The sequence below is a fragment of the Bactrocera neohumeralis genome, chromosome 6 (genome assembly GCF_024586455.1).
Source record: "Bactrocera neohumeralis isolate Rockhampton chromosome 6, APGP_CSIRO_Bneo_wtdbg2-racon-allhic-juicebox.fasta_v2, whole genome shotgun sequence".
NCBI classification, from domain to species: domain Eukaryota; kingdom Metazoa; phylum Arthropoda; class Insecta; order Diptera; family Tephritidae; genus Bactrocera; species Bactrocera neohumeralis.
Genome location: NC_065923.1, coordinates 28,991,764 through 29,004,238, shown reverse-complemented (window position 1 = coordinate 29,004,238; position 12,475 = coordinate 28,991,764). Strand labels below are relative to the sequence as shown.

Genomic DNA, 12,475 nt, shown 5'->3' with positions numbered 1-12,475 from the left:
GTTTTCCATACAAGGATATGATTTTGATCGATCAGTTTGTATGGCAGCTAAATGCTATCGTGGTCCGATCTGAACAATCTAATCGTAAATTGTAAAATTATCTTGGATAATAATCCTAGCCAAATTTCGTGAAGATATTTTCTCAAATAAAAGAGCTGTTCGTACAAGCATAGGATTTTGACCGATCAGTTTGTATGGCAGCTATATGCTACAGTGATCCGATATGAGAAATATCTTCAGAGATTACATTGTTGCTTTAGGAAATAATATATACCAAATTTCGTGAATATATCTTGTCAAATGTGAAAGTTTTCCATACAAGAACTTGATACCGATCGATCAGTTTGTATGGCAGCTTTATGCTACAGTGATCCGATATGAGAAATTTCTTCAGAGATTAGAGCGTTGCCTTGAAAAATATTCTATGCGAAATTTCATGAAGATACCTGGTCAAATAAAGCAGTTTTCCATATAGGACATGTTTTTGATCGATCGGCTTTTATAGAAAATATCTGTTTTAGCGATCCGATATTGGCGATTTCGACAAATGAGCAGTTTTTTTTCGTATTAAAGGGACGTCTGTTAAGATCAATCGATTCAAAAGTGCTTTTTTTTAATTCATCTACCTGTTATTTAGTAGTAGTAGCAATAAAAAACAGTTTTTAATCGTTTTGTGAGGTCTGAAAGTGAGAAAATAAATATTTTAAATAAAAAATACAGTGTGGTTGAGGCATGAGAAAGTAAGACTTCAATAAATTTTGTGGAAAATAAAAATAAAAAAAATCCAAAAACTTGATTATTTGATTTTGTCACATAAATTTTGGGGTTATGTGAAAAAGGTATGTATACAGAAGTTATAAACCTTTTCATAAACTACAACATTGCCATATACATGCTTTCTATAGGACTCGTAGTTTTGCCCGAAATCGAGATGAATCATTCTTAGCCCACCATTCTTCAGCCACGCCCCTTCTTTTCCTTTTCACGACCTCAAATTCCCCGTTAATAATTATAGCCTTAATTTTTGTTATCTTATCTGTCGTTTCCCGTGGATTTCATCCTAATATGATTTTTTCGTTTTCAAAAATTTTTTACTCTGGTCTATGTCTGTTATCAGCTGTTTTTTGAAATCGCTATGCAAGACATTATTTCTTTGTGTTAAAGTCGTGAAATAATGCTGAAATTATATATGATATTGCCTTTAAGTTCCTTAGCAATTATTAATTTTATTTTCGTTAACAATTCATACCCATCCAAGTCATATTAAAGCTGTAAGTTTTCCATAACCACCAGTGTATGACTGAACAGAAATTTTTTTATATATATTCGACATGCATACATAATTTCTACGATTTATTGATTTTGAAATCTTAGTTTCGTATTGTATAAGTATGTATATTTTTTTTAGTATGCTTTAATATTTATTTTGTTTTTGTATAATTTATAAAATTTATTTATTTTTTGCAGGTTTTTGAATTCATATTTTGAAAGTGAAAAATAGTAATAGTGAAATAGTGATAAATGATTTAGTGGAGCAAAAGTGATGTGAAATTTATGGTAAGTGATAAATTTTACCTTCGATTAGTACTTTCTTTTTCAATTATTTTTAGCATATGTCTATATGTTTGCTCTGCTCTCTTGTCCAAAAAAACTAGAAAAGGTTAAAACAGCATAAGGGATTAGTTGGATCGCTTGTTTCACTCACTAAATATAAATTAAAAATACTGGTATAATTAGAGGTGGAAGTTATACCATTTAGAGAGCAAGCTATACCAGATTATTAGAGAATATTAGTCACATATGTTTAAAAAAATTATACCAGTTTATTAGGTTTATACCAGTTGTTCGTTCGATTATTCACTCTCCAGAGTAGAAAAATTATACCAATTAAAAAAATAATTATACCAGATTTATTTGTGGGAAAATTAGACAGGTGAATTTAAAGAAAAATATATAGCAGTTTATTTGGTTTATGCCAGTTTTTTATTCGATCACACGCAAAGGTGGAAAAATTATACCAATTAGAGAGCCAATTGTACCAGCTTATTTGATGGGGAAATTAGACAGGTGTATTTAAAAAATTATACCAGTTTATTTGGTTTATACCAGTTGTTTGTTTGATTTATCACTATCCAGAGCAAAAAAATTAAACTTATTAGATAGACAATTATTTGCGGGAAAATTAGATAGTTATATTTAAAAAAGTTATACTAGTTTATTTGGTTTATGCCAGTTGTTTGTTCGATACATCACTCGCCAGAGTGGAAAAATAACACCAATTAAAGAGCCAATTATACCAGCTTATTTTGTGGGGAAATTAGACAGGTATATTTAAAAAATTATACCAGTTTATTTGGTTTATACCAATTCATTGTTCGTTTCATCATCCTCGAGGGTCGTTAAACGGATGCTACGCTATCAAATTATAATTTTTCATTCATTAGGCTTTTTAAAAATTTTGTTTCCTATTTAATCATAAAATTTCATGACACTTCAAAATTCCTACCGGGTATATTGCATATCTTACTTATACCCATGTATGCAATATGCAATTCCCATAAAATCATAAATAATCTTCAACTCCATGCCACTGGCATAATTGATTATTGTGATTACGTCCATGAAACGTTTGAAGAAATTAAAAAAAAAAAAAACTAAAATCTACAATATTTGATTAGCAGTGCCTCGCGGCTGTTTGGCGAAGCCACATTTCTTTTATTCGACTAAATGGATATTTTTCAAAAATTGCTGCAGCGCGCATTCGTCAATGCTTATCAGCTAATTTATTAGAATTTCGCTGGCGGTCGGGAAAACAGCCCTCAAAAAGATCATACATATGGACACTTTCAATTTTCATTTTTCTTGCGGTGACAGATATTTCATTACATTTAATTAAGGCAGTCGATGAGGGTATATAACACACATACATACATATGTATCTATCATTTATTACATACAAATTGTGAGCATTTACGAAATGAAGTAATAAATTGTAATTTAAAGAAAAATGCTATTAAAAGCATTTCTGATTAGATTAATGTGCATATTTTATAACCACACATACATATACATATACATACATAGATAATATGTAGTTAGATACAAATACATGAGTCACTACGTTACCCCGTGAGTTTGAGTAATTTTCTCACTTTAACTCTCCTCAAACGCATTTTGTTGGTCGCACGCCTTCCCGCTTTGATTGTGCCCACTTTGTTTTATCGCTTCTTGGTAGCTATGAAGTTGACCACACGTTTTGAAAATTGTCCTTTAATTTCTTGCTCTGTTCTTTCTTTCTTTTTTATGTATTTTCTCCATAGGAGATAATGTGTGTTTAATGAGCAGAAAGTACTTTCTATTGTATTGATTACACTTCATTGTTGTTGCTGTTATATTGTATAGACTCGTTAGTTGCGTGTGTTTCTAGACGACCTCAACCTATTTATCTCCTTAACAGCATTCTTCTTCAAACACTGCGCTGTTGTTGTTAAAAGAATTTCGCCTGCGTGGAGTTCAGCTGTATGTTGGGTGCACAAGAATTTGGTTATCCGAAATATAAAGCAGGTCAAGAGGATCCCTTAGCAATATGGATGCCTTAGCTGGCGATACAAAGCGGCGCCAGCAACCATAATTGATTAGATAACATTAAGAGCAGTTTTGTAAATTTTAATAGTCGAGACGCTGCGGTTTCAAACGAAGGGTCTACTATTTTGAAGGTTTTTATTCTCATAACCTCGTGTAATTTTGGTAATTGAATGGCATAAAACAAGCGATCTTCTGTTTTGGGAACATTAACCGTTAGATTTCGCTAAGGGGCCAGTTAATTTTTTATTTAGGTCCAATTCAAAAATTTTTCTTTGAAGACACCAATACAGATCAAGTTTTTCATTATTTTTTACTAATTTGCTGTCATCAGCAATAATCTATAAGGTCTGAACAGAACGTAAATAACTTAGGTCTCAACTTTGTACTTGAATAGTTCAACGAGCCCTTTTCAAGTAAGACGAAATCCTAGTCACCTCAGATCAACTATGTCAGGTCAGGTCTGTGGTAATCTGTCTTTAAGAGTCTAATTATACTACTCATAGATTAAAGGTGCAGATGATTTCTTTTAATGAGCTTAGTGGCAGAAGTTCAAATTGTACAATTGAGTACATTTGAGTATATTGGACAATTTGAACTTTTTCGGTAAAGGTCGTTGTATAAAAAAATGGGTTTAGAAAGCAAATACAGTACTACATTCCTTAATAGTTTTTAATTTTTGTAGCTTTCAGATCAAAAGGTCCATACTAAAATCTCTCGCACTTCATTATTTGCCGCTCTCCGATCTTAATCTCAGCCAGAGCAAGCAATTCAAGGCAAATAATAATAGAGACTTAGAGCTGGCTTGCCAAGAAATGTTCTATTTTGTTTTTGGTTTTACAATTACTATGTATATCCAATTAAGATTACAAACATATACATATGTCTTACATCGGGACATGATTACAGTTTAACGTTTTGCCGAGAGTTACAAGTTATAAAACAAGTTCTACGAGTACTTTAGATATTTTTGTGTAAAATATATCGCTACCGTATTTGGTTGAGAACTCAGGTTCTGAGCTTCACTACTTGAAGTCAAGAAAAACGTGTTTTACAGGAACTTTTTTTGGATAGCAATTTTTTTTAATAAATAAGTAATAATAATGTACATTTAGAGAATTCAATTAACTGTAAGAAACGGTGATTTATTTAGAAAAATTTTGGATTCCCATCATCCCTTAGCAGATCTCCAGGAAGGCCTCTGAAAAAAGGTGTCTAATGAAGAGTTGGTTTTTATATTTTTCTGCTTAAAACTATCTCAATTCTTAACACTAAAAAAAATATTATAACTATAGCTGAATAGAGGTAAGCATCGAAGGACTAGTCAAAATTTTGAACTTTAACAAAATGGCACCTTTAAAAAAATTGTTTTTTTTTATGAAAAATTTTCACTTTAGAGTGGCTCAAAAAAACTATTATTAGAAATCTAATGCTTTCGATCATTACCTGACGAATATGTATATAGAAGCTCGTGTGAAAATTTCAAGTCGATGAGGCGAGCCGTTTCAGAGACATTTTTTTCATCGACTTTGAAAACAGTGTCTCAAGAAAAAATCGTGTAAAGATTTGATTTGATTAAACTAAGTTACAATTTCCGGGTACTTTTTGTCACAATATAATTTCCGAAAAAAGAGATTTAGCATATTTTAGCTTTAAATATAAGTACAGGACTACATTTCATTGCCATTTTTCCATAAAAATAATTTCAAAAAAATGGCAAGATTGTCATTTGCATTAATTAAGTTAGAATAATGCATGAAGACCTAATAAATATCATCACATCCGCCTAAGTAGTCTCAGATATCTCTCTATATTTTATATTTCAAGCACATCCATAAATCTATAAATTTGTATATATCCAACTTTAGATATATTCTGTGATCTCAATAATTCAATATAAATGCATATTATGCACATATTTACTTCCATATTTATATGCAACCGTAACGAATGCGACTAAATCAATGCCAAGCGATTTGCATAAAAATGCATAATCCATATTTCATGGCGGCCCGAAATGGCGCGTCTTTTGCGAACCATATTTTTATGCGAGTTTTTCAATTAGTTACAAAAAAAGAACGTTTTCCCAGCGGAGCAGCGCGATGCGAAATGCGATTCACATGTCCGATTATCGGCGGCTAAGCTGCGACCTATACTTTTGATCATATGTATGTATGTATGTATATATATTATATATAGTATGTGTGTGCGTTCGCATAAATGTTTATAGATCACTTAGCCAGCGAGCGGCAATATGTCGCAATTATGGATACTAAATAAGCTTGCAACCTGCAATTGTGCGCCGCCTGCTCAGCACCAACACACCTCCCCCATCCGGCAAGCTGCCAGCAACAAACAGCAAACAACAATTCTTGGCGCCGTGACTCGCGTCGACGCGTGAGTGAGCAAAATATGGCAGCAGGAGCAAAATACTGACGATCATGGAGGCGCGATAAGAACCGCAGCGACGACGATGAATGACAGCGGCAGCAGCAGCAGCATGGCAAATGGCATCAGCAACTGCCAAAGGCGGCTCAATGAAGTGCAAGGCACACAAATAAATACATATAAACACACAAAACACATGTGTATATACACACATACATACATATGAACATATTTCACAAACAACAGCTCAATCGTTGCAGCGCATTGCTTGCAAGCTTCGTCGCTGCGGTCGGTCAATCCTTCGTTCGTTCGGCAGTGTTGTTGCTGGCGGTGCAGTCAAGCATATGCTACCCCCATTGTGTTTGTTTGTGTTGGTGTCATATGCCAAATGTGTGCTGTCAATTGCTTAATCGCGGTTTTGATCTAAAAATTGCAACAGCAACAACAACTACAAAGAATTAACTGTAGTACAACAACTATAAGTTATCGGCTCAGCGTCTTGTGTCTAACACAATCGGCGCGCCGGTCGGGTCCCTTATGAAAATGCGGGAATGCAAATTGCCAACAATTAAATAGACAACTTAACAACACAACAACAACAACAACAGAATTACAGCAATAGTTGTACCCTGTAATTAAAACTGCCATAATGCGCGCTCGTTGCTAAGCAGCTACAAACGTTTTGCGCAATCATTTTTATACCTTCAATGGCTGTGTTGGACGGCGATTTTTTTATACTTTTTGCTTAGTGGAAATTCGGAAAAGTTTTTTGTTATGACTTTGACATCACAGAAAACCGTATTCTGTAAGAGTTCTCCCACATTTTGGGTTATAACTTGTTGGTCGAGTTATAACTTAAAATGGAGGATAACTCTTACAGCTTACAGCTGAATTTTAACTATAAGAAACTCCAATAAACGCATATAAGAAGATTAAATATAATAATTCAAAATCGAAAATATTATTTAAATGAAATCAGTCCCGTAAATCGAGCGATCATTATAACCCCTTGAACTATTTCCTTCAGCTCTATCCTTTATATCGCACTTATCCAGCGGCAGAGACTTTAACTTGATACTACCAAGATCTCTTAGTCAGATATAATGAATCCCTTAAATACCTGAGCATTTTTTTTTCAAGTCCCCGAATATTATATATGTATGTATATGTATATTCATATATTATTTCGGCAATGATCTTTACATTGATTAGTTCATGCAGATTTTTCGTTATATTTTCTATTTCAAACTATTGGGCAAGTTAAGTTTGTAGTAAAATCAGTTGTTTGGCCTGACAATAAAGTTTGCTTAGTATTTATTTATGAATAAAACGATTAGACCAACATTTTTGATCAATACTATTTCGTGCTTTTGTTTTGTCGCACCAAATTTTTAGAGTTTTTCATATATGGTATTTTATAAATTTTTTTTTTAATAAGTTTATTTGTTTAATTTTTACTAATTTTAAAAGAAGAATACATGAGCTAATAATACAAATCAAGAAAACATCACGTAATGCCTAATTAGATCCTCTCCCAATAGATTCCTTTCTTATCTATTAAATTCACTAGTCCTTTCTTATCTTTAAAACACATGAACACTTTCTGAACTATAAAATTATGTACTGAAGACATGTACGTGTCTTTCAGTAATATCAAGAACATATAAATATTTGAAAATCATTTCAAGTTCCTCACTCAGTCGGTGGTCTTTTTGGTTTTCCCAAGAAATATAGAAATACAGATTACGACAATTACGCCTCGTCACTTTTTGAAGTGAATTTGACAGACATTTACATTGGTTCGTGATGTCATACTTGAAAGGAGTGGAACGATTTGTTCATAACTATTTCGAACATTTGACAATTAATTTCGCTTATAATGTTACTTCGCGCAATTTTGTCTTTATTATTCTTATACATTCTTTTTTACATATTTATATTGAATATATGTATGTATGTACCTACTTCATACTTATATACACATACTGCTTATCGTCATAAAGGCTATTTATTCGCTAAGATAAGAGACAGAACAGTACATTCCTAATTGGGTATTTGGGGAACAGGCTGATAACAGTGTTGCATAAACCACTACAAAATGTTCTACACATGACTGTGGCATTGGGCTGATGTTTATGTGACAATTGTAAGTGAACGTATGATAAGTATCTCTTGGAACTTGGAACCGTGGGGTCTTAAGCAAAAATTAATACTTTACCTAAACTTAAGAAACAGGCAGCTCCTGCATTGGGATCTCAAAAGAGAACGTTTGGTGCTATCGTCTAATTTTTTATTTTTCTTATGAAACATGCTTTTCCTGGGAACAGCAGCCACCAGCCAAAGTTAAAATGAAGCTAGATCTTTATGTTTCAACACAAATTAGGAACTGCATATTTTTACTAGATGATCGTTTAATTTTTAGCACTGTTAGATATGATCTCTTCTCAACTTATTTGCGTGGCAAAATTTATATAGAATAATTCTATATTGTATTCAACTGCTGATAATTCAACTCCGTACCTTACGCTACAATATTTTATTGACTATGTGTTGACTAAGCTATAAATCTTTAGAGCAAATGTAGCTTCTTTCTAAAGTATTAATAGGTTTCTGCAAAGATGACAATGTGCAAAATTAAACTGAGAAAACTTGAGGTAAAGATTTTGAGACATTTTCGAGATTGAAAATTTGGGGCTTTTCGAGCTTAAATATTGTGGGTTTTGGCAAAATTGCCATCGGGGTTTTGAAAACTTTAAAAAGGTTTCAAAATATACCTATAAGTAGCATCTTATAGGTTAAAAAAAAAATAGTAAAAAAAAGTTAAGAACGTCTACATTCAGACCTCTTGGCAGTTTCTAGGTCTTAAAATTAGAAAGTTTAGGAATAATACCACTAGGATCTTTCAAAATTTTTCAACGTTCCAACAATTTTGTCAACTTTTTTATGTAAACGCGAGTTCTCGTTTCGTATTGGCAGGTTTCTTGGCTATAACGGTACAGTTTCGACTTTACAACAGATAAGTAAACAACTACAGCGATCATTACTAATATTGTAAAGGGTATATAAATTGTCATTATATACTTGTATTTACATGTTTATGCCAAGCAGTAAAGTTTTTATGATTATTTGCTAGCTCATTTCACAACTGACATTTAACTGTGACATTAAGTTGTACTTTGGTAATTATTATTATTTTTTTTAATTCTTACATTTTTATGTTGCTATTTGTTTTTTGAATTTTTTTTTCATTTTTTTATATAATTATTTTATTTTTAATACGTTTTTATTTAATTTTTTTAACATTTTTTTTAACATTTTTTTAAATTTATTTTTTATTTTATTTTATTTAATTTTTTTTTTTTTTTTTTTTTTTTTTTTTTTTTTTTATTTTTTTTATTTTTTTTTTATTTTTTTTAATTTTATTTTTTTTATTTTTTTTATTTTTTTATTTTTTTTTTTTTGCATTTTTATATGTCGTCAATACTAACTACTTCAAGTCAGCTTTGACATCATGTGCGACTATAACTAATTGTCATTACATAATATGTAGTACAGACCTTTTGAATTTTTATGGCTTGTGGACGTGGGACATCATAGTCCTGCAAGTAGCTGGCATCCAACATTTTGTTGCAATAATTCGAAAACAATTTTTGAAATTACGCCACACAGTTTGCTGATTTCACCAAGCAAAATTCATTAAAGTGACACAGGTGTATGCTTCCAGTTATGAAGTCATATTATTTACACTTTGTTTTCGTGCCACAATTTTTATTCTTTCACTTCTCCAAACCGCAGTTATTTGCAACGCGCACAAAATCGAGCTATTTAAGTATATTTAATCCAGGACAATATAAATAAATGAAGCTCGATTTGAAAAAGTTAATGGCTTTAGCACAGATTTTTTGTCGCCGAAAACACTAGAGCAACAACACTAACGCGTCGCAATCACTTCAAACAATTCATAAATCTTGTTAATTAAAAAATTTTGTTGTTATTATTTTGTATTATTTGCGCACTTTTTTGCCTTTGTCACTACACAATTTCACAGCTCATAATCGTAAAGTCCGCTAACAAAAACAGACAGACAGACTTGTTTTTGCGCTCGTATATTTCTTTTCTATGTGGAATTCGCGCCCGTAAACACTATGGTTTCATATTTTTGTTTTTGTTTTCGTTTTTTGTTTTTTTTTGCAAGCTCAGCTTAAAAATCAAGTTTAGCATGAACGGCAAGTCGACTCGAAGTTTTATTAAAAAATATATATGCACACATACACACTGTCGTATATTCGCAGCAGTAACAATTCACTACAAAAGACTATAACGATGACTGCGACGTTCCAAAAAAAAAAAAAAAAACAAATAATAAAACAGAAAACACCGAAGCAACACTTTATAAGACCCCTATATGCACGGGTATCAAATTGATGCCAAAAAAGATAATGGCAAAAATGAAATTTTCGCCAAAAACCGCTGAGCTAATTCGAAATTTCGGATGCTTCGCCGTCAACTGGCGTTGCTACTCGTGCGGACGACGGCGCAAATGCGTTTAAACTTAACCAAAACGTACCGAAAAAGTTAACACGAGATCTCGTGTAGCTGCGACACTGGCTAACCAGTACGGCGAACGAGCAGGCAAAAGGTTTACGTTAAAAGCAACCGCAACACACCACCGATGTATTTACTGCGGCAACGTTTCTCAGACGACTGATTTGGTAAACAAGCGTAGCGACGAGCCGACTCGTTTCACACAGCGCCGGTGTGGTGTTGCCATCGCGTTCGTGTTTTCGTAGAAGTGGTGGATTTTTGAAATGATATGCCGCATTGGCGGTGGTGTGTGAGAGTGGCTGATACCAAAACTGTTACAAGTGACTAAGTGTAGGGGATATTGAAATGAATTACTGGTTATACTAACCGATAAATTCGGCTAAAATTCTTTAGGTCGGTGACTTATTCCATTGTGACGAATCAAGATTCTTGTTAAACTGATGCAATGTTTCTATAGTTGAATTGTTTACAGATTTTAAATGACAACAAATTCGATTTTCATTAAAATTTTAAAATTTTTTGGCTTTCGTATTTATTAAAAGGAATCTGTCTTATAATTTTCTGATCTGTTCCAACAAGTATGGTGAAAATATGTATAAAGTTCCTTGTAAGCGACATTTAACCTTGAGCTATGGAGCTTCAAAAGAGAGTTTCCGTAATGATGATCTTTAGATGCTAAGAATAACAAATTGCGACCTCCAATATACCTGTGTAGAGTCTTAATATTCACACTTGAAACGCCTACGATATTCTTTTTGAAAAGTTTAGAAACACCAAAAGTCTGCAAATACTTAACATGTATTTTTCATGCCTTTGGAGTGGGAAAAAATATGAGAAAATCAAAGGAACAACCTTAGGTCTATAGTAACTCTAAGCATCAAAGCAATATCATAACTTCAAAGGGCGTACCCTGTTGTTATAGCAGTTATCTAGGCGCAATTTAGTTATTTTATCAAAGTCATCTAACAGGAGCCCGTGGAAACGTGATGCTTTGACGGGGTCGCATCATAGAGACAGAGAGGTGTTAGATGAGTGGGATTTATAGATCATGCAAAGCGGTGGTTAGAGCCATGGAATGTCCGGATCGATTCTGGACAAATGGGATCTTAACCTGCTACAGAATCCAGAACCAAGTTTCGCAAGGGTCACTCCAGTTTCTCGAGCTTTCCGTCTGCAATGGGTGGGTGGACAATTTGATTCCAAGTACGCATTTTCTATGAAAGCATTCTGAAATAAATGCTTGGAGAAGAGTGAATTGTGTTCCTTAACCTGTTATTGTAAGGAGGGCAGTGTTCTGGCACGTCTGAAGCTTCTGCATATGCATTCATCTACATCTAGGCAGTCATATCGGATCTGTGTACTTAATGACCGGCCGGCTGATTGCCATGTAAGTTGCCAACAACATTTCATTTTCTTTTCCCCAAATCCCTAGTGACTTGGGATTTTGTTGTGGTTCTTTACTCTGACAATGATTGCGGTCGTATGTGGAGTGAAATATTCTCCGAAAAATGACGGTCAATAAAACTTCGTCGCTGGGGGTTTTAAAAAAACAGAGGTCCGCTATGATTGACATAAAAAAAAATATTATACTGTGAGTCACTTCAGTCTAAAAATTAGAATAACCTGATCCCGTGATGCTTCAGTCTTGTTTGTAACTGTGATTGGTTCCATTTTATCTTCATTCGTCCATCTTTCTAATGTTTTGGTTTCCACCTCCAAGATGGAACTCTTTATTTTCGCCGGATTGAACAGTAAGATCTTTAAGTCATGTTACTTAAAGAGTTTCTTTGGATTGAATCAGCTTTCCAGAAAAAATATCTCTCAAAAGTCTGCAAGCGCCATAACTGAGGGAGTTGTTTTGGCTGAAAGTTAGTCATTCTTCTAGTTTTCGTAACCCTATGAGAAGGTCGAGAGGAAGGTTCAAGGATTAATACATGTGATACGCCAGAAGGCACTCGAT

The 12,475-nt window shown here is 33.2% G+C and overlaps 2 protein-coding genes across 6 annotated transcripts in view; one reads left to right on the top strand and one right to left on the bottom strand.

The window, feature by feature from the left end:
- LOC126762926 (dual specificity protein phosphatase 19) overlaps positions 1-12,475 on the top strand; it is a 168,564-nt gene that overhangs the window by 57,286 nt on the left and 98,803 nt on the right. For 3 of the 4 annotated variants that reach the window (XR_007667530.1, XR_007667532.1, XR_007667531.1), the window contains exon 2: positions 1,468-1,557. The exons of the other annotated variant lie outside the window; for it this stretch is intronic. The gene's annotated coding sequence lies outside the window, so the exon portion shown is untranslated. The remainder of the gene's footprint in view (positions 1-1,467; positions 1,558-12,475) is intronic. 4 annotated transcript variants of the gene reach the window in all.
- LOC126762922 (breast cancer anti-estrogen resistance protein 1) overlaps positions 1-12,475 on the bottom strand; it is a 122,961-nt gene that overhangs the window by 55,237 nt on the left and 55,249 nt on the right. The window contains exon 1 of one of the 2 annotated variants that reach the window (XM_050479966.1): positions 9,528-10,662. The exons of the other annotated variant lie outside the window; for it this stretch is intronic. Coding sequence (XP_050335923.1) covers positions 9,528-9,593 — 66 coding nt within the window. The 5' untranslated portion in view covers positions 9,594-10,662. Of the gene's footprint in view, positions 1-9,527; positions 10,663-12,475 lie in introns of those variants that run through there. 2 annotated transcript variants of the gene reach the window in all.